The sequence below is a fragment of the Antedon bifida genome, chromosome 8, assembly GCF_963402885.1.
Source record: "Antedon bifida chromosome 8, ecAntBifi1.1, whole genome shotgun sequence".
NCBI lineage: Eukaryota > Metazoa > Echinodermata > Crinoidea > Comatulida > Antedonidae > Antedon > Antedon bifida.
This window is the reverse complement of record NC_136233.1, coordinates 14,291,672-14,314,192: the sequence shown is the minus strand read 5'-3', so window position 1 is coordinate 14,314,192 and position 22,521 is coordinate 14,291,672. Positions and strand designations below refer to the sequence as shown.

At 34.6% G+C, this 22,521-nt stretch overlaps 2 protein-coding genes across 2 annotated transcripts; one reads left to right on the top strand and one right to left on the bottom strand.

The window, feature by feature from the left end:
* Positions 1–7,689: 7,689 nt before the first annotated feature.
* LOC144850984 (hatching enzyme-like) lies at positions 7,690–9,826 on the bottom strand. The gene is made up of 5 exons (XM_078708506.1): positions 9,713–9,826; positions 9,103–9,217; positions 8,610–8,791; positions 8,137–8,341; positions 7,690–7,901 (listed from the first exon to the last, which is right to left on the bottom strand). The coding sequence occupies exons 1-5, from the start codon at positions 9,824–9,826 to the stop codon at positions 7,690–7,692; spliced, it is 828 nt and encodes a 275-aa protein (XP_078564632.1).
* A 4,875-nt stretch (positions 9,827–14,701) lies between these two features.
* Positions 14,702–22,482, top strand: LOC144850191 (N-acetylglucosamine-1-phosphodiester alpha-N-acetylglucosaminidase-like). The gene is made up of 9 exons (XM_078707423.1): positions 14,702–14,846; positions 15,228–15,725; positions 16,330–16,469; positions 17,330–17,438; positions 17,775–17,903; positions 18,532–18,734; positions 19,289–19,465; positions 19,852–19,986; positions 21,479–22,482. Exons 1-9 carry the CDS (start codon positions 14,776–14,778, stop codon positions 21,715–21,717), a joined length of 1,701 nt encoding a protein of 566 aa, XP_078563549.1. The 5' UTR covers positions 14,702–14,775; the 3' UTR covers positions 21,718–22,482.
* The last annotated feature ends 39 nt before the right edge of the window (positions 22,483–22,521 follow it).

The window sequence follows — 22,521 nt, the reverse complement described above, 5'->3', positions numbered from 1 at the left end:
TGTATTGATTTAATTATGTATAGAATATATTCTATGTGATATTTGTTGGGACATCATAGCCTACCTCCATAAAGGTGACGAATTCCTGCAATATCATCAGTTCCTAACTGGAAATTTGGATCATAACCATTGTAATATGGATACATCAACGCATTAATGTCATCTGAATGGAATAGTCCAAGAGAATGGCCAAACTCGTGAGCAGCAACAATGAACAAGTTAATTCCTTAACAACAAAAAAATGATATTTAGTTTTATCATGTACATTCCGGGTAGCATGATTATTGTTCTAATTGTCTTACCTCTGAAAAAGTAACCGCTCATAGCCTGACAATGTGGAAAATTGGACAAGAAAATTGGCGAAAGTGAAACATACACAAATATCTTCCGATTAAAAAAAAACGGTTTAATGCTTTCAAAGCTTGTCTTACTTAATATTATATATGCATTGGAAGCTCTATCTTACTTATTGGAATGTACCGAAAACATTTGTTTCAGAATATATTACTCTCTTTTAATTTAATTAAAACATTTCAAGATTGAAAATAGGCCTAAGTCACAAAAAGATTAAACTAAGGATAAAAAAAACTCACCAAAATTAGAGAAAACAGTCCAGTTTTCGTCATCGTCAAAATGTGCGTCTCCGTCTGGTGGCAAAAACGCATGAGCAAGAACCCCACCACTGCCATCGAAGTCAATATTGTCTCCGTGATCTCGTGACCCAAACAGAATCCTTAAATCGGCATCTTCTTTAGATCCTTGCTGGAATGTTAGCGAACTTACGTCTGCCCAAACCTAAACATTATGAACAATTATAAAATAGTGTTTCGTATAAAAAAAAATTTCTTTTGTAGTAGGCATTGGTTAGTTCACATTCTCACTTTTGTTTTTGCTTATGCTACCAACTAGCCAACTACCAATTTACACTCGGCATCTGCCCTCTGTTTGATGCACAGGCATATCTTGTTAATTTACTAGATTACGCCCAGGTTTATAGATAGGCCTACTCGAAGACTATAAAGATCTAGTAATCAAGCCTACCTCGAATGCACTTTCAATTGCTTGTTCAATCTGGGCCCGACTCAAGTCTTCAGTATAAGAGTCGATATGGTAAGTGAGGTGTCTCTTCTGCCAACCGTTTGACGTTGTTGAGAATGGTAAGAAATCGGCTTCTCCGCATCTTGGCGCATTTATTACAGCAAGAGTTTCACTGCTTACTTTACCTATAAAAGATTTCATGACACAAAAACGTACAGTATTAAATCTATAGACTATGTGTACAATGTTTAACATTTTAGGCAGTTTCACTTAGACATAGATATATATTACATAGCCTATGTAAATACGTGAACGTAATTGTTTGAAACTGCATCACATGACTACCGCTGCGAGGATCGTAAATCGTATATATCCTCGAGAACGATGATATTGACTGAGTAATTTTCGCGTAATTATCGTGTCCCTGTCTTTAATCATATAAATTCTCGATGATATTGACTGTGTAATGTTCGTGTGGCAACACTCGCGTTAAACGAAAGTCATCTACTGGATCTTGAACTCGCGATGGAATTGTCACTCCATCAAAAGACAACGCTTCATGCGCTGCGCCACGGAACTTGCTTGAAGAAATTAATCAACTAAACTATTTAAACTATGCATACATAGAGCCCTCATTTGTTATTAGTCCTCCCTAGATGTGATGAAAGACCATTTGTGATTGGTTAATACTCACAGTAGTAACCGGTACGCGCGCGACGCACTGAACATCCGGTGATTCGGCTCGAAGGAAGAAGACGAATTATTATTTATTCGGCCTATGATAATATTATTATTATTAATGTAGGCTTATTGATGGAAATTCTTCTGTTATTATTTAAACGACCTAGGCTAGTGAATATTTTATTGCCAAGGAATCATTAATTAGTAATTATTTGTATATTATTCTTCGCAAAGTAAGGTGTCTTAGGCAGCTTGTTTACATAGGCCTACAATACAAAATGCCTAGCTTCACCCGACCCAGCAGACTGGTTCTTGGCTATGTAATATAACAGATATCGCCTTTTATATCGGTAAAATATAAGATTTAACATCCCCTCGGGATGATATTATGTTCTCGGGGATTCCCTCGAAAATAATATCATTCCCTCGGGGATGTCAAATCTTATATTTCACCTCTAAGCAGGCAATATCTGTATAATAACAATTCAATTAATATACAATGTGTAATGATAAAATAATTGCATAGGCCTAATAAGAATACGAATAAACCATTGGGTGGTTACCAAGAGATGATTCTGACGTCACATGCGACAAAAAAAAAGTTTTAGACTAACCTGTGACCGGTATGTTAGCAAATCGTTGTAATGCTTCTATGGCGCTAGATATATTTAGATTGCTACGGATATCTCCATCATTTCGATTAAAATATCCGTACTTATCGAGATACTCCTGAAATAACGATGGAGACAACAATTAAAGTATTGATGGTCACAGACAGAATGTGGATAAGACCTAACGTTTGAGACAAAGCTATAGTTATCGAAAAAATTAACCAAACTATAGGCTTAGGAACAATTAAACGTGCAAAAGTACAAATTAACAATTAGGTTGAAGAGTAATATTCAATAAATGTTAAAGTTTAAAAAGTACCAGCTTACCATAACTTTATTGTCAATCGGAAAAGATTGTGAAGTCCATACTTGTACACCAAGATGGAAGTGGAGGAGAACCATAAAATCTCGTGCTAGCATCATGTTTGTATTTCTGAAATTGTCGGTTATCATTTCCCTTATTTATATGTGTTTGATTACGCGTACCTAACCTATATACGGGCCTTCAAGTTTCAACAAAAATCTTTAAGTTTACATTATTAATGTTTGGTGATCATTTCTTATTGATTTTAGATATTCATTTGGTACCGGTGTTCATTTTGATCCTCCTTAAACTTCAATGTCAACAGGCTTAAAACTGTTATTTGGTGGAGTCAACATAAATAATTAATCCAATAACTGTCACTATTCCGTGCTTAAAAGTAAAGTAACTCTTAATCTTGACCTTGCATTAAGGATTAATTGAACTTACGTATCTTGTTTACCCGTGACCATGGAGTACTCCATGGTCACGGGTAAACAAGATACGTAAGTTCAATTATTGAACTTACGTATCTTGTTTACCCGTGACCATGGAGTAATACTCCATGGTCACGGGTAAACAAGATACGTAATACTCCATGGTCACGGGTAAACAAGATACGTAAGTTCAATTAATCCTTAATGCAAGGTCAAGTGAGTTTGATCAAATGACAAGCAACAGTTTGAATATTCCATCGCTTGTGATTGGTCAACTTATTTGAGTTGTATCTTTGCATTGTGTTGCGTACTAGTGGTAACCAAGTTCAGGCATCAGTTACAGCAGTTATCTTACGAATACGAATGTGTTTATTCATTATAATTATCATATTAGCAAAATATGTACAGTGTACAGAGAAATGATGAAATGGGGTCTCAAGAAACCAGGAACGTCTGTTTGAAAGAGACCCAACAGATAACAAGTCAATTAGGCCTAACCAACCTTAATAACTGTTAGGGTAATGACGTAGACAGCGAGCGTAGGCCTATATTATCTATCCCTATTGAATGTATTGTAAATATGCTCGTCGCTACCAAATCTGGAATACCCGAGTTGGTACTGCTTCTGAAGTACTATATTCACAAGTTCGACACTACACACCCATACAATAATAATAATCACACATTTATAAAATGCTTTTTCTTTAATGATCGAACATAATATACATATGTAATTTTAATTTAAGACAATGTTACGCAGACATTTAATAAACATTTCTTACAAGCTAGACCTACAAATCGTACTTCAGACTTACCTAATAAAAAAAAATTACCTAATATAATATATTCATTCAAATTCGGTTCTATGGATATTTACAACCTCTGAAACCTATAGATTGAAACGATCCTTTACATATTATTATACAATGAAACAGATGCTGGTAAAATGAAAGTCTTACTGAAAATTATTTTAAAAATAATTTGGAAAACTTTAAAACGAATATCTTAATTATTCGGTGGACTGTATCCATAATAATTAAAGGCTTAGATTACATTTCAGTTTTGACATGTGTTACGCAATAGCGTGTCATTAAAATAAAATGGCTTTTGAATTAGAATTTCATGAGTTTTTGCGTCTATTATATAAAATTTATCATTTTTAAAAACAAAACCGGTTGATGACGGTTGTCCTTGAACACTGAGTACGTTGATTGCTGAAATATCCGATTGTAAATCTTCGGAAAAACTCGGAAACATTTCACTAATTGTTGATACGGTATTTAGAGTAATACCTCTGTATTTATATACTTGATTTCCTGTTGAGAAAAAATAAAATGTTTAAAGACGAAATCTGACATTTTGAACGATGATGATTTAAATATCTCCACTTAAAGCCAATTTTCCACTAGGCGAATTTGTTCGCGCGAATCGAAAGCGTTAACTTATACGCATGCGTAGAGAAGGATTTGGAAGATGGAAACATGAATACGCATGCGTAAGCTGACGCTTTCGATTCGTTCATACAAATTCGTCTAGTGGAAAATTGGCTTGCCTTGTCTAAACCGGCCAAACTTTAACATTGTTTGCAAAAAGTTTGCTAGTGTAGACGTGTGGAAGCTTTTCTGCAGTTTTCCAAAGTTTGCAATCAAAAAGTGATAACATTTCCTAGCTTTATCAAACTCCTGTTTGCAAACTTTCAGTTGTTTTGTGTTTGAAAACAAAAGTATATTGGTGTAGACTAGGCTAATTATCGGCTAAAATTGTTTTTGTAAACTGAATAAATAGAATATCTATTGTGCTTACCTTTAAAGAAATAGTAATACCCGTCATTTGTTGTCATAGCTGCATCAACATTACACACACCAGGAGAACTTTCAAGTTCCCGCCAAAATCTTGTCAAGGGTGATTGAAACTCAAACTGCCGGTTTTGGTACCGATAAAATGTGCAACCCTAAAAGCAAAAAAAGAAGGATTCCTTTACTAAAATAGAAGGCAAAAGGATAATAATACTTTGTGGAAGCCTATATTCCAGCAAATACCGTAGGCTATAGCCTACTTATATCTGCAAGTAAAATACACGAGCAAAATGCAAAGCAGTCACAGTGGGTGATGTTTAAATATCTATTACATTATTTTCTTTGGTAGAAAATGGCGTTACCTTTATAAAGTAAATTCGGGAACCAATAAGAAGTGCCGCATCTATGTTGTTTGGTAATAAGGGAAAAATATCCCGGATGCGTCTTGGTGTTCCAGGGTTTGTGTTAAGTTCATAAACGTGTTCACCTAAAAATAAAATCATAATAAATATTTACATTGCTTAGATTGATCGAAACCATAAAATAAATACGAATAACTAATCAATGGTTTGCAAATTTTGTCTAATTATCGACACTAATGGACTACTACTGCTGTGCAGAACTACCTACCTCTAAATCCATACATTGCTTGTGTTGCTGTACTAAATACAGCGTCGAATTGATCTGGACAACCTGGGAGGACGCCTGATGTCATTGTTGTTGTTGTTGGCGGTGGACGTGTCTCTGCGCGTGTCGTTGTTGGTGGACGTGTTTCTGGGCGCGTCGTTGTTGGTGGACGTGTTTCTGGTTGCGTCGTGGTTGGTGGACTTGTTTGTCTTGGGGGTCGTGTAGCAGGTCTTGGTGGACGGGTAGCAGGTCTTGGTGGACGGGTAGCAGGTCTTGGTGGGATTGTTGATTCAGCTGTCCTACCTTTGAATTAAAAGGGCAGTTTAAATTTATGTAAGAATTCTAGACTTTACGAGTCAATGTTAAATTCCATGTTTCTTTATCACGTATCCAGGAGTCTATCACGTATCAATTCAATTCAATTTCATTTTATTTCGGAAATATCATCCATATAAATAAACTTATAAACCATAAAACTAAACTTAAGTATATAGAATGCTTCTCCATCTACAATACATTTTGGAGTTATGGAGCATATGTTTGCAAACACAAGCAACAAGGATGTTACCACTATTCAACATACGTTGCATGAAACTATAGGTAGATTTTCGCATGTACTCGTTAAAGGAAGGAACACCATGTTCAATAAACATTGCACTGGCACTACTACTTCTAGAGACATTAAGTATACGGCGCAGAGCATTATTGTAGCATACATTAAGAGATCTAATATTCTTCATACGATAGTTACACCAAAGGGCTGCACAATACATATTAATACAGTAAGATCTAAAGAGACAACATTTAACATTGGTAGAGCATTTCATAAATTTACGATTGAGTGAGTTGCTTCTAATACACAAAGACCTGTACTGACTTTGAATGTCGGCCTCATCACTGCAATCACACATAAGAATATGACCAAGATAGGTACCTTTCTCAACATAAGCAAGTTTTTTACCAAAAAGTTTAGTAATAGAATTACCTTCAAGTTTGCAAGTACGAGGACAGAAACGCATACAAAAAGATTTCTTATCATTAAATAAAACATCATTCTCTTGCGAAAACTCTTCACAAACATGTATCAATAGCTGGAGACCAGCAACAGAAGGAGCAAGTAGAACAAGATCATCCGCATAACTAAGATGATTCAAGATAATGTTTCTACATTGGCAACCCTGACACAAACCACTTAGTCTACAATTTAGAGTACTAATATATATGTTATAAAGGAGAGGGGACATAACCCCACCCTGTCTAACTCCATTGGATACTGTAAATGGATTTGAAACAGAGTTTCCCCAACGTATCACAAAACTCTGTTTCTCATACCAACATTTGAGCAATTTAACAATACAAAGATTAATACCATTGTTAATGAGCTTATTATAAAGAGTCCAGTGATTGACTCGATCAAAAGCCTTACTGGCATCCAGAAAGCAGGCAAAAACTGGACTACCATTTCTATTGTAGTAGTCAATTACATGTTTTAAAACAAAGATACACGTATCAGTCGAGTGTTTCGCTTTAAATGCAAATTGGTAGTCATTGGATTCCAATGAGTTACCACAATGACTGATCAAAATAGATTCAAACACCTTAGATAATACAGACGCTAAAGCAATAGGTCTATAATTATTCTTATTGGTAATATCACCTGATTTACTCTTAACAATCGGCACTAGAATAACTTTAACAAGATCTTTAGTTACATGACCATGACACAGCATAGCATTAAAGCATAAACTCAATAGGATATTAAGTCGTTTACTACCATATTTAAGATGTTCACCACCCAAACCATCAAGTCCGGGTGATTTTCCTACAGAAAGTTTATCAATGCAATTAGATACAAGATCAGGAGTGACATTAATACCAATCTCAGGCGGACAGTATTCTAGAGTCTCCTCTACAAATGCTTTATGAGTCGTGTTATCCACACAGTTAAACAAAATCTCATAATGTTTGGCCCAATGATTACATATGTTGTATTCACCACTAACATTATCAATAACTTCAGAGGTATTAGCTCTAGTATCATTCATATGCTTAACACCTTCCCAAAAACCTTGGTAGTCCCTATTACTGTAAGACTGAGCTAATTTATCAGCTCTCAGTTGTTGATCATTCTGTTTACACGTGCGTAATGCCAACTTAAAACGAGAACGAGAGTATCCAGGAGTCAACATTTTATTTAATTACTGTACCGTTTCATTTAGAAATAAATTATATTCTAGCATATTCCTACCTCCATAAAGATGACGAATTCCTGCAATATCATCAGTTCCTAATTCAAAATTTGGATCATAACCACTGTAAAATGGATACATCAACGCATTAATGTCATCTGAATGGAATAGTCCAAGAGAGTGACCAAACTCGTGAGCAGCAACAATGAACAAATTGATTCCTAAATAATAAAACATACTTTGTATTAGTTAATAATGTATTGGTACTTGGTAATTATTTGGCTGTTGGCATTCGTAATATACTGCATTTTTACTTTTATTGAAAGATAACAATCAAAAACGGTTATTTTTTGTTTATGCTTTTCCACTCTCTTTTACTGGTGTAACTTACTTAACTGGTTATAACTTATTTACTTAACTGGTTATAACTTACTTTATAATAACAAGAGAACTTACCGAAGTTAGAGAAAACAGTCCAGTTCTCGTCGTCGTCAAAATGCGCATCTCCTCTTCTAGGCAAAAACGCATGCGCAAGAACTCCGCCACTACCATCGAAGTCAATATTATCTCCATGATCTCGTGACCCAAACAGAATCTTCAAATCGGCATCTTCTGTGCGTCCAACACGCTGGAATGTTAGAGAGCTTACCTCAGCCCAAACCTAAGCATGGGAATATAAATATTCGTGTTGTTATTAATGTAACCAGAAATCCTTCTTTTCTGTGATCATTCATTAACTTTTTATGCACTCTTTATTTGCTCCGGTCATGTGTAACCTACAAACATTATAACAACTTAATCGACTCTGGTGCTTAAACAAGAAATGCAGAGTGTCCAATTTGCCATTGTCGTCTACGCTACTGGTATGATGGGCAGACCGTTGCCTATCAATCACTCAATTGTGCAGGTAATGTGGCGACTAAACCTACCCCTAATGCATCTGAAATTGCTTGTTCAATCTGGGCCTCACTTAAGTCTTGTGTATAAGAGGCGATACGGTACTTGAGGTGTCTCTTCTGCCAACCGTTTGAAGTTGTTGAGAATGGCAAGAAATCGGCTACTCCACACCTTGGTGTGTTAACTAGTGCAAGCGTTTCACTGTTTACTTCACCTATAGCATAAAAAAACAGTCGTAATCATGTGTTTGCTGTTTTACTAATGTAATCCAACAGGCCAAAAAAAACTATGTTTAGTAATAATGATTTGATAGGGAGCCTTCGATTTTCGACGACCACGTCTAGGAAACAAGTTAGATCACGTTAAATTATTGTGCGCATGCGGGGACGTGCTTTCTCACACGATTCCTTAGCACAGTCTTATTATGATGATCGACGACACATCAATATGTAGGTCCTAATTTGAGTTCGTCGCAAATTAAATCTCTAAAACCCTAAGTCTACGAAGAAGGAGACAGTGACATACCTGTAACATCTATGTTAGCAAATCGTTGTAGTGCTTCTAAGGCACTGGTCACGTTTTCATTGCTACGAATATCACCAGCATTTCTGTCAAGGTATCCATACTTTTGAAGATACGCCTGAAATGAAGTTATAAAAGTACAATAACTGCAATAACTGACAGCCAAGCCAAACTAGACATTCTAATAAACAAATGGTGTGTAAAATGGGCTTGAAACTACGTTTACTATGATCTCGGATTGTGAAGGTTCTTAAAGTTGCATTCACACTTTTTGTATTTTACGAAAAGGAAGACGGCGCCGTGCTGTTAAACAATGACAAATCATACAGAATTGAACGGCGCAGTTTTCCGTGTGAATATAGCTTTACTCTGTTCAAATGCTCAAGTCAAGTTTATTTATTCGCACAGCATCAAAATAATATACCAATTGCGATAATGGTTTTAAAAATGAAGTAGATGTTGAAGAATAGTTGTTTTAAATAGTTTAAAATAAACTTTAGACCAAATTACGTTTCCGTAATGTTGATACATTTAAAATCGTTAAAACTGATTATTTCTATAATTGTCTTTTAAGTTTAGCTAGTAAATTTAAATGAATGTAGCCAGGTCTTGCCGTCACTTCAAAATTGTCAAATGGAATTGGCTCCTGGACTGCCCATACTCGTACACCAAGATGCAGCAAAAGGACCACACTTACTCCTACAACTTGAGCTACCGTCATCGTCATGTTTATGTCTCAGAAAAACTAATGTTAAATATCAGACCCAAAAACTGTCTTATATACGATTGAAACCGCGTTCCTGACCCATTTCACTATAATACAATTCAAAGGAAATCTTATTGTTTTATTGAGGTTGATTCTAAAAATAAAACGAATGATTGTATTTTGGTAAATTTAAACAATACTGACGTTTACCTTCTTGTTCGTGTATAAGATATTTACGGATGATAGGTGATAATTTCTTACTGTTTGGCTAAAAATAGAGCCTAAGTTGACTTTCACTTACCGAGAACCAACGCCCCCTAAGCAGATTCACTGCAACTCAGACAATAACTACGTTAAACTTATTCATAAACAATAGTTAAGCCATCCTAAGTAACACTTTCTAATCGTTTGATTGGGTCTAATAATAGCGTCCGTGATTGTGTTTAGGATTTAAAGTCGTTCGATTGACAAGTTCAGATCTTTTCAGTTTTTCGTTTTAATCTCCAGCGTACTTCAACAACCGGCTTAACTTTGGTATCTTGTGGTGTATCAGGTAATAATTCAGAGAATCATTATGTTAACAGTTTAATTAAAGAGGAAGGTGTTTAACGTTGATAGGCCTACACATTAGGACGCTCGACTTGAGTCCTAAAAACACCTAAAGCGCTGTCTACACTATTAAACTTTATGTAATGTGCCTATATGGACATGATAATGTCATATCACTACAATATTTAAGCATATCACTATATATGGGTACATCACACTTTTTTGTCACATAAAGTTTGATAGTGTAGACAGAGCTGTAAGCATATAGTACAATATATAACTTTGAATGTTAAAAAAACTAAACTTATGGTATTTGGTACTAGTCACTTATTAAATAACTTCCAAAATATTTCACTTCATGATAATAGAACTAACATTGAAAGAGTGGACTCATTTAAGTATATTAAGTATACTAAATTGACATGGAAGGCTCAAATAAATAGTGTATCATCAAAAGTTTCTAAACGAATAGGGGTAATACGGCGTGTGAAATACTACTTGCCATCTCATACAACTATTATGTTGGCAATTATCTTGTAATGCCATTGACTATTGTAGTGCTGTATGGACTAATTGTACAAATCAAAATTTAAATACACTTCAAATATTAAATGATATTTTTAAAACACTTAATTGGGTTACACTAAATGAAAGATGGAGGGAACATCTACTATTTACAACTTCAAATGCATTAATGGCCATTCACCATCATATTTATCCTCAATGTTTAAGTTTAATGACTCCCTCCACCCCAAATGTACCCGTAGCCAAAGTTGTAAAACATTAATAACACCAAATTGAAAAATGCTCAAAGTAAAAGAACCTTCAAATACAGAGCAACAAAAGAATGGAATCTTTTACCAACTGAAACTAGAACAAAAGTAACTGGGAAACATATTTATAAACTCAAAAATATAGCAACTCTAGTGTCATCTAAGTGATCCTGCAATTTTTTTATTTTTTTTTTAAACTGTTCTGTATATATTTTTAAAATTAGGCCTACTATGTATTTGTATATGTTATAATTTTTATTTACTTTTAAACTTATAACTGAACCATTTTGGAAAGCAGTACTGCGTTACTGAAAATGCAATCCAGTCAAAAGAAAGAATAAATAAATAAAAATAAATAGCCACTGGATAGTAAAGTAAATGTAGGCCTAAAATTGATTGCATTGTGCTTTTCAAAATGTAATGTTGTGTTCTTTTCAAGATACACATCTGGAGAATCATTTATTTTTATATATTTACATCTCAAATATTATGAGCGTACGTTACATTAAACGATGTAAGCATTTCTAAATTATTCTGGACAAGTATGAATTTTAACTTTTAACAATTTACTTTTTGAATCTGTATGTGAATTTTAACTTTGCCTGAATGTCTTGTTGTATAATTATTTTTAAGAGGGCCTCTTCAAGTCAGCTCTGCTGCTGTAGTACAGTACAATTGAATGATACGTAATATGATCTCAAGATATATTAATTATTAGTTTCAAATCAAACATCTAATTGAATAAGCTTACTTAGTAGTGAACTATAATATCTGTATGGTTTAATAGCAACTTTTTGTTCAGATTGCCTAAATGTCATAATCTTCATTGTACGTATTCTTTTTAAATTAATTTACAAATTAGGCATTACTCACACTAACATAGATTCGAATATGTATAGATTTTTTTTTAAAATAAATATAAAATGTTTTTCTTTTATTTTGAAAGAGAGATATTTAGAGAGAGAGTCAAGTTAATTTAGGATAATAAATGTAAAAGATCAACAACGTCATAATTCAACAGTGTGGCGTGTTGACCACCACGAATGACTAACAATTTAATGAATCATTTTCCTATTGCAAAAGGAATCATTACGTGTTTAGAAAATAATTTATGTCTCATCGTAGTTTGGTATGTCGGCGTTGTTATGCAAATGAGTTTGTGCAGGTATAGTGGGAAAGATGGTATTGTTAGTCATTCGCGCTCAATACGTCACACTGTTAAATTTTGATTTTTGTGCTAACCATAACATTTACAACATCAAAAATCGGGTGGCGAAGAACACAGAAAAATAAAAGATGTTATGGTGTGCTCTCTCTGCCTCAGCACTAAACAAAGGCCAATTGAAGCCAAATGTGCTCCTTCATTTTTTTAGTACTCTTGGGTGGCTTCTTTTCCAGATGGACTTCTTTTCGAGATTACTTTCAAACTAAAAATGAGGGGATCTGCTCGGTTCCCTCCCGGAGAAATTGTTTTTTTTTTTACATGATTTGAATAATCTTCTAATGTAAAGATTAACAACATCAAAATTCAACAGTGTGGCGTGTTGACCGCAATGACTCACTACACCTGCACCCACTCATTTGCATAATAACGCATGACATACCAACTGTTCAATATTTGTATAGGGGTATCAATGGGTTGGTTGGATGGCCAGGCTTGTTCAGGCTGCTCTTGTTCATCATTTAATTAATTGTATCCGTTGTTTTGATTTCTCATTATCAATTATTCACTTAATTCATATCATTTATTCATGCTCAAACACAGTAAAATGTAGTACATGGTTTGAAAACATTTTCGTTTGTTCAAAGTAAAAAATTCACACACAAATTGTGAAATTATTTATTAAAATAATGCATATGTATTTAAATAAATAGAGAGAATACACTAGCCAGGTTAGGCATTGGCATCTTTACACATTTCTATATTTATTTGTTCCTAATTTTCTGACATAACTTAGATGTTCTTAAAATTGAGGGCGCCAAACATACAATTTACGAGATCAGAAAGAGGCGGGAAGCCAAAAAAAATGATGGTGTGCTCCCTTGCCTCTAGCACGATAAGGCTCTCTCACAGCCTTGGGGGTACCACACATCAGATGCTTTGATGTTATTGCCTCATGATGTGTGGTGGAAAGGGGGACGTTTAAGTCTGTGAACCCCAAACACAGAAGCTCGCATAGCTTTAACTCTTTTCCACCGACCGGCATGGGGTTTGAACCCACGATAATCGTGTTCCACGACGCTCTACCGACTGAGCTATCCGGCCCTCTGATTTCTAGCAAGGTTAAAACTAGATTCGTTTCTTTAAAATTACGTCATGAATATGCAAATTTATGACGTAACGATTAGAATGACGTAATATAAAGCGCGTATAATACTATACTATTGTCACCTTTCATTACTCGTGTACATTGTGGCATAACGGGTAGTGCTCTATAGTAACTATCGTTTGGATTCTCTCAGCTCTACTAGCTGGGGTTCGAATCTCTACGGATTTCTTTTTTCTTTTTTTCAAAAATAAAATGTTTTTCTTTTATTTTGAAAAAGATATTTAAAGAGTCAATTTATTTTAGGATAGGCAGGGGCTGGTCCTGGAGACTTATATTCTTTCCATATTTCGAAGTCCAATTTCCGGGAACCTGCTGGAACTCCATTTTTTCTAAATTATTAGCTCCACCCAACCATGGTGGGCTGGTCCTGTATAATTTCGTTTCAAATTGTTTTTATTTAACCATGTTTCATTGGGGTAGCCTATCATTGGGGGCCTCGACAATACAATACAAACAGTACAAAAATACATTATCATAAACAAATTAAAAAAACTACTTTAAATATAAAAATTGTGATAAAATTTCCAGATTTCATGAAATTCAAAACTCAAATATTAAAATATAATACAAATGAGAATTTAATATATACACAAAGGTTCAACATGCTAATATTATGTACAATTTAAAATACAAGCAAAATTCAAAAACAGACACAGGTCAGAAAACTAGTTAAATTTAGGACATGGATCTCCATGGATAAGATATTGTTTAAAATGTTTCTTAAAATGTTCTACAGTAGATTGGCGAATAAAGGACGGGAGATTAAGTAAGGTTGGGGCTAGTCAAAGCTACGCTTGTAAGTTTCAGTCTTAGGACGAGGAACTGCAAAAAAACAGCAGTTGTCGTTCAAGTAGGTCGGAGCTATGTTGTTTTATGACATTAAATGCGAGGCAAACTAGTTGGTAACGAGTCCTTTTTTTCGACATTTAATATATCAGTACTGTATATGAAAGTTTTTAAGAACATTGGATGTATCTGTTCTTGGTGAGATTTCTGAGAATACGGAGAGCTCGGTTCTGAAGAACTTGTACTTTACAAGAGCCCATATAAAATATTATTTCTATTTTATATCACTGTGCTCTACCGGTGCCAAATTTGATCCACTGGACCAGTTACCGTAGTACTAGACTATTTCCATTTCTGAAGTAAATAAAGGCATAAATGGCGCTCCGTAGAAAAGTAGAGAATGCTCCCCCATCGTCAGAATGACGCTCTGAATATATACCGTACCTCCACCACACGTACAAAACATGGAAGTGGTCATGTGAAAATGAGTACTCCTCTTCATAGGCCTAGGTGACAAAAAGAGAGTTTCCATATGGATATGCGATGGGAACTTTACATATTTATTACCCATTGTCTATGGATTTGCAATGGAGAAAAAATGGGGTATAGTGTGATTTTTCACTATCTTTTAAAGTGTGTTAATTCCGCAGGCCTTGTTGGGCTAAAAAGGCTAAAAAGCTAGGCACCCACCATTGGTCCCGACCGCCTCAAAATTGATTAAATTGGAATGGCCCTGGCCCACCACGTCACCTCGGTCCCACATCTTTTCTGTAGTCTAGGCCTTGGTCAAGTTGGTCGGTCTATTATCTATTCTATAATAATGTTATTGTTTCTAAAGATTGAAGATTGAACTCAAAAAAATTGCACTGAGAACATTATTAATTATTTATACCGCAAATTGTACTTACTGCACGTTCTAGGCCTAATAAAATTGTTGGAAATTAAATAATTTGTTTTTTAATAATAATGCATTTTTTGTTTCAGCTCTCAAATAATGGTTGATGTACTATCGCCTTACAAACTTGGTGAGCACAACCCAAAAAAGTTACACCGGGAAGTGCGAGATTGTCAACCAGTAAAATATGGAAATGTCACCCACACAATCATCCCATCACATGGACAAAACAGTAGCACAATTACGCTTCCAATAACAACAACAAAACGTTTTGTCAGAGACTTTCAGACCTCAATTTATGAGAAGCGTACATCTGGAGGACACATAACCTTTATTAATAATCCTAGTCGGACTTTATCGGTATTAGAGCCGCTTGAAAATGGAGGTTGCGGCGGTAACCGTCGAGCAACGGTTTTAAAGTCTTCCGAACAAAGAAAGTGTATTGTGTCAATGAATGCCGGTTTCTTTAACACTCACACTGGCGAGTGCCTAGGTAATATTGTGAGTGGAGGCCGCACGGTGAAGAATTCCAACGGTATACAAAACGCACATTTTGGTATAAAACAAGATGGTTCTTTAGTATTTGGGTATGAAACAAACAAATGATTGATTTTGTATTTATAGTGGACAATCGTTAATACTCATCCCCGGGTAGTCGCCCAGCCTAACCTCCTTCCCTGGGTCTGTTCTTGAATGAATGTGAATGCATGTAATATTAAAAAGGTGTATCAAATGTACAAACTATCTTTCTTATAGTATGAAGTATGAAAAAATAATAATAATAATAATGGGTGTATAATTACAGTATTAATACTGTTAAACTAGTTTGACAAAAAAGTGTGATGTGCCCAAATATTGTTGTGATATGCCAAAATAAGGTAGTGATATGACATCATCATGTCCATATCACATTTTCGTTGTCACATAAAGTCTGATAGTGTAAACAGAGCTTTAAGGTAAACAGAAAATGTTCATTGTTCTTCAGGCCTATTATTATGTTGTCCTGTATTAAAATCAAATGAATTAATTTAATAACTGTATAAGAATTACCCCCAAATTCTCTAATTTAAAAAATGGTCCTTATTTTACTATTCGTGTCTCAAGCTAGCTGAGAAATAACACGCATTCACAATTGAAAAAGTAATTAAGTCAAAGATAATAACTTCATTATGGTGCGTATATATTTTTCAGATATTTATCTGTAGAGGATGTTGAAAATACAACAAATCCCTTTGTACAATTAGTCGGAGGGGTCGGATGGCTTCTCAGAAATGGTGAGGTGTATGTTGATGAGAGCATAAAAGTAGAGTGCGATGAGACAGAAGAAACGGGTAAGTTACTACTAGAAACTAATGTGGTATATTATATCATATTCTTTTTACTAAGTATTTCCAATGATGTAGCCACAAGAAATAAAGTGGTGCGGTTGTCAGAAGAAAAGGGAACAATTCCCTGTGCGGTCCACAGGGTTGTCAAAGACCTCTGAAAAGTGGTCAGGTTGATACCTTACCTACTGTACTAGTGGCTACAGCCCTGGTTTCACTTAGTGATTTGAATAAATAATTTAGGATGGTATTCACTTTAAAAAAAAAGCGGTATTCTCCAGTAGTTGTATTGACAAATCACAATTAAATGATTTACAATATTTAAAAAACAATTGTTAAACTTTTTTTTTGTTTGTATTTTTTTGTCTTCTATCCTGTTGTTTAATTGTTTGTTATAAGGAATGATACTTCTGCCTCAAGCTTCTTTTTAAGAAAATATTTATTTAACACTTTTAGTATTTAAGGCCATTTCTCTTAAGTGATATTCACTTGGATAACAGATTTTTTGCATTCAATGTGTGAATGGTGAATACAGATTCCTAATTTGAGAGAGGTTTTTCCAGTGTTGATGTAAAAACAGTATTTTTTGTAGTTTTGCTCATTCATATAATAATTTAGTTCAAATGTTTCCTTATACATCGATATTTTTAGTTGTAATACTTATGTCTTTAATGTCATTTTTAATAATATATAAATCTGTTTGTTTTCCTTGTTCTTTTTTATGTAAATGGAATGTATATTTTATGGTGATCCTGTATTGGTGTTTTTCTTTATACACTGTTGGATCTTGAATAAATAAATAAAAAGTAATACAATAAAGCTTGTTGAACTTGTGTAGTTTGAGTTTATTTTCTTTATTATAACAGGCTCGGCAAAGGAGTTCTTTGAAGTTGTGTCGGCGAGAACAGCGATAGGAAGTGATGCAGAGGGCAGGGTTGTACTTGTAAATATTGATGGACAAACACGCAAATTTGGGTAAGAATACTTAGTTTAATGTTCACTTCATTCATTCATTCATTCGCTTTTGTTTATTAATTTAAAGAATTTATTAAAATACAATTTCAAATTTCAAACAATTTTGTTGAATGTTTATGAAATTTACTTGGGTCAAATATTTTAACTTAAGCTCTGTCTACATCTAAATCAAACTTAATGTGACAAAAAATGTAATGTGCCCATGTATGGACATGATGATATCATATCACTACCATATTTAAGCATATCACTACCATATTTGGGCATCACATTTTTTTGTCACATAAAGTTTGATAATGTAGACAGCTTAATAATGCAGAAATATTTTGTTCTTAGAGTAAACTTGAGAATGATGGCAGAGTTCTTGAAGGAGTTAGGTGTAGTGGATGCTATCAATCTAGATGGTGGAGGATCAGCAACGTATGTGATTAATGGAACTGTTGTAGACTACCCGACAGACACATGGTAATTGTTAATAAACCCAGACATTGTTTGTCAGCAATTATTATTCAACAAGGCAACTTTTAAAAATTAGAAAATTTAGCAAACTAGAAATTGCAAAGTGCAAGCAAGTACTGTGAGCAGATCTGTAACATAACGTAGAATGTCAAACTGAATGTCTATATTAGATTGCTTCTCATTGGATAACAAAAGACCTCCTACGTATCAAATCAAAGGAAACATTTATTTCCTTCAATTGCAGAAAATATAGAAACATATTAAATCTCTAACAACAATGAAACGTAATAATAAGGTTTAAAGAAATAGAACAAATGACAAGAAAATGTAACAAACAAATCATTACTCTGCAGTGCACAAACAACAACAAATTGATTTCACCGGCAGAGAGCGAAAGTCGTACACGTCTTAGGCCAATGTTTTGTAGTCAAACAATGAACTTTCTGATCTTACAAGCAATGTAAGTTAGTTGACCAATTGACAGTTTGCATGATCCATCCGGTTGTGATTGGTCAAATTAATTGCGGTGGGTTTGCATTCTTGTGGAAAACATTGTTGCGATTCATTCTTGTACTTTTATGTAACATTAAACATAAAATGATATTTACCCATTATTACATTTTTATTATTACAGTACCGATCGAGAATATAATTGTGCTCGTCAGGTTTCGACGATAATATGTGCTCATGAACCAGAATGCCAACCTCAGAATTGTAGTAATCATGGAGATTGTATACTAGGAACATGCCATTGTCATGACAACTGGAAAGGAGCAAGGTGTGATGAGTTGTTTTGTGGTAGTAATAATTGTGGAGAGCATGGCAAATGTACAAAAGGTGCGTTATATGTATGTTTTGTGAATGTTTAATCTGTGATTGTATTTGCCTCATGAATTATTAATTGCGCATACAACCAAACAGCTGTACCACATTTGCAGTAGCTCGCTGGGGTTCACAACCAAAGAACAGTTCTACATATTTAGCTCACTGGGAAATAGCTCTTGGACATAGATATTTAGGAACACTAGCTTGTTGATGTCCTAGCCTTGGAGTCACAAGTCAGTTATTGTGCATACAACCAAAGAACAGCTCTACATATTTACAGTAGCTCACTGATTTTTCTTGTAAATTCTCTGTTTTTCTTGGACATGGATATTTAGGAACACTAGCTTGTTTATGTCCTAACCTTGGAGTTACAAGTGAGTTATTGCTCCTACAACCAAAGAATATTTAGCTTACTGGGAAATTTCTTGGACTTACTGGAAAATGATCTTTAAAATACTGATGGACATGGACATTTTTCTTGGGACATACAGTAGGCGTTTAAGCACATTAGCTTGTTAATATCCTATACTTATAAATGTATCTAAGTTACGGTTTTTATTTTTTAGATGGCTGTGTATGTGAAGGTGGTTGGGAACCACCATTTTGTATATCTGTGTGCGCTATGGGTCGCTATGGCGTCAACTGTGAAGGTACCTGCCAGTGTCAGAATGGAGCCATTTGTAATGTCACCTCAGGAGCATGTAGCTGCCTTCCTGGCTACCGTGGAGTTTTCTGTGATGAAGGTAAACAAATTGGAGACCCAAGTAACTGTAATAATTTTTTCCCCAAAATAGTTTATTTTGTAGCCCAAGTTATGCTCTCAATGCACTGTACATAATTGAAGGAAACAGCAAGATTGAAGGAAACAGCAAAATTGTTACATAAATGACAAATTTAAAAAGTCATTTTTAAATGAGTTAAAATCGGTAGGGAATATCATAATGTTGGAGCTGCCACAGCTCTCTGACCTAGCATTGGAGTCACAAGTGGACCACCTGACCTAAGGGTAGTATTATGCCAAGATCAGATAGACAAGCTAGGCGAGTGTGGTGCATTTCTAAGTTCTCTACTATAGGACTGTAAATGATAGTAAATATTCTATGAGGAGTATCTTTGTATTACATTGCAGTATGTCCGGTTGGTTTCTATGGTCAAGATTGCCAAGAGACTTGTTACTGTCCTGGTCAATCCTGCTTTTGCCATCATGTGACCGGTAACTGTGATGTATCTAAGAATAACACCAACAGCATCTACCTTTTACAAAGTAAGTCTTTCAAAAAATCATCAGTAAAAATGTATCTTAATTAAGCTCTGTCTCTCTCTCTCTCTCTCTCTCTCGAAGTGCCATATCATGAGACTTTGGCGATCATGTTGTGCCACAATTCTCTGTCTATTGCCATGTTCAGCAACTCCACTTTTTTGGTATTCTCGCCTCTATTCCGAATCCATTCAGCTATGCTGGCCAACCAAGTGACTCTTTTTCTCCCCCTGCTCCTTGTTCCTTCTATTTTCCCAGTTAATGCCAAGTTCTCCAGACCTCCCTTCCTCAACACATGTCCCATAAATCTCATCTGTCTAATCCTAATGTCCTTCAGTAGTTTCCTGCACACTCCAGCTCTTATCAATACATCTTCATTACTAACTCTATCTGTCCATGGAATTCTCATCATTCTCCTTAGAAACCACATCTCACAGCTTTCCAATCTTTTTCTGAGGTCAGTTGTGATTGATCAGGCTCCACTTCCATACATCAGCACAGGATAGATGTAGCAGTTTAATACACACAACCTGGTTTCCATACTCATCGCACAGTTCTTTAAGATATTCTCCATTTCTCCAAATGCGGATTTCGCGAGGACTATCCTTCTCCTTATCTCCATTACACACCTAGCACCATCTGTTATTTTGCTCCCAAGATAGTTAAAAGAGGACACCTGCTGAATTAACTGGTCTCCTGCTTGAAGGTTACACGTTGGACTCTCTTTTTTTGACACTACTAAACACTCTGTCTACAATTTATAGACAGACCCATCTTTTCGCTCTCTACTACAACCACATCCAGCAACCTTTGGAGATCTTCAGCTGACTCTGCCAGTAGAACTGTGTCATCTGCATATCTGATGTTTGTAATATTTCTACCACAAACTCTCAAACCCTTCTCATTCTCTAGCTCCCTCAAGATCAACTCGCTATAGTAGTTAAACAAGTCTGGTGACATTACACAGCCCTGTCTCACTCCTCTTCCAATACTTGTCTAGTCACTGCACTCCCCATCTACCCTCATGCATGCAGTCTGTTTCCAGTACAAATTTTGCAACAATCTAAGATCCTTTCCATGTAGGTCAAGCTTGCTAAGTTCTTTAAATAGCTGCTCATGCCTTACTTTGTCAAATGCCTTGGTGTAGTCTATGAAACACATGTATACATCTTTCTGCATCTCCACTGCCCTTTCAGTTATCATTCTTATCACAAGCTCTGTCTACACTATCAAAAAAGTGTGATATGCCCAAATATGGTAGTGATGACATATATGAGCAGATCACATTCTTTGTCACATATAGTTTGATAGTGGAGACAGACCATTAGCAAAGTTGTTTTTTTTTTTTTTGTTAACTTGTTAAATCAGGGATTATTTTAAACTCTATGTACATTATCTAAACAAATGTTTGTATGATAACATTGTAAGTTATTATATATTAAGTGATTAATGGCAGAGAACCTATTGTGATTGTACAAATTGTTGTTCTTTTTCACAGCTGCAAAGTGTATGGCAGATGAAGTCACCAAAACGAAAGGTATTACACCAGTAACATCCAATGACAAAGAGAAAGAACTATTCATTGGATTTGTCACGATGACGTGCATCGCTGCCGTCAGTATCCTGTGCAATATATTTCTCTTATGTTTCCAGTGCGCGTGTCGTTGCCGAACAAAACCATTCCGTTCTAAAAATAAACTGTATGCCAGAATAAGTGAATCGTTTGAATCAGAATAATCAAAAAGCGCACATAACATTTCTGAGAAATGAAATCATGAAATCAAATTAGTTAATAAGTAATTAAATTTCTACTAAATATTGAAAAGGATTACTGTATTACAATTAAAAAAATAACAATTCCTGTAGCAATACTAATGCTGTTTATTTTATGAGGCTGGTTCCGTTTCCAACAAATAAATTGTGTAGAAATAATAGTGATTTTCTAAACAGGTCAAATCAGTCTTAAGAATCACTATCCTAGAACATTTGCAAGGCATATTCTAACTTTGAAATCAGAGGATATTGATGGTATAGGCCGAATCAGCAATAGGCAAGGTATTGAAAAATACCAGTTACTCACTTTAATAAGTAATCAATTTTTTTAGGTGAATATACCAGCAATTTTCTTAAAAGTTATTCATTAAATTTATAATTTTTAGGAAATTTCACCAGTGAATAATATATTTCAAAAATCTAACAATGTTATAAAATAACCAGATTTTTTACATTTTATATAGTGCCAATTCCAAAATAAAAATTATCAAAGTAAAGGTGCATTGTATCTTTAATTTTTTTGAATATGTTTTTTTGTAATTTAATTTTAAAAGAATTTATTATTTTATAGTATTTCAGTAATAGGTGGTTTAGAGATTTTTTATTTTCATTATAATTTATTGTATATATTGAATTTAATATTTTGTTTATATGAGATATATGCAAAGAAGAATTCAACAAAAATCTTTAAATTTTTTGTTTTAAACAGTTGTCTTGCATAATAAATATACAAAAGCATATATTATAGTATGTAAGTAGTAATATGTA

Bases quoted from the DNA above. Each gene is read 5' to 3' on its own strand.
- LOC144850984 (XM_078708506.1), bottom strand. From the start codon at position 9,826: ATGACGATGACGGTAGCTCAAGTTGTAGGAGTAAGTGTGGTCCTTTTG. The intron at 8,342-8,609 runs GTAGGTTTAGTC...TCCCATGCTTAG, and splicing joins CAATTTCAGATGCATTAGGG to GTTTGGGCTGAGGTAAGCTC. The intron at 7,902-8,136 runs GTAAGTTCTCTT...TTTATTATTTAG, and splicing joins GACTGTTTTCTCTAACTTCG to GAATCAATTTGTTCATTGTT.
- LOC144850191 (XM_078707423.1), top strand. From the start codon at position 14,776: ATGGATATGCGATGGGAACTTTACATATTTATTACCCATTGTCTATGG. The intron at 17,904-18,531 runs GTAATTGTTAAT...TTATTATTACAG, and splicing joins GACTACCCGACAGACACATG to TACCGATCGAGAATATAATT. The intron at 19,987-21,478 runs GTAAGTCTTTCA...TCTTTTTCACAG, and splicing joins CAGCATCTACCTTTTACAAA to CTGCAAAGTGTATGGCAGAT.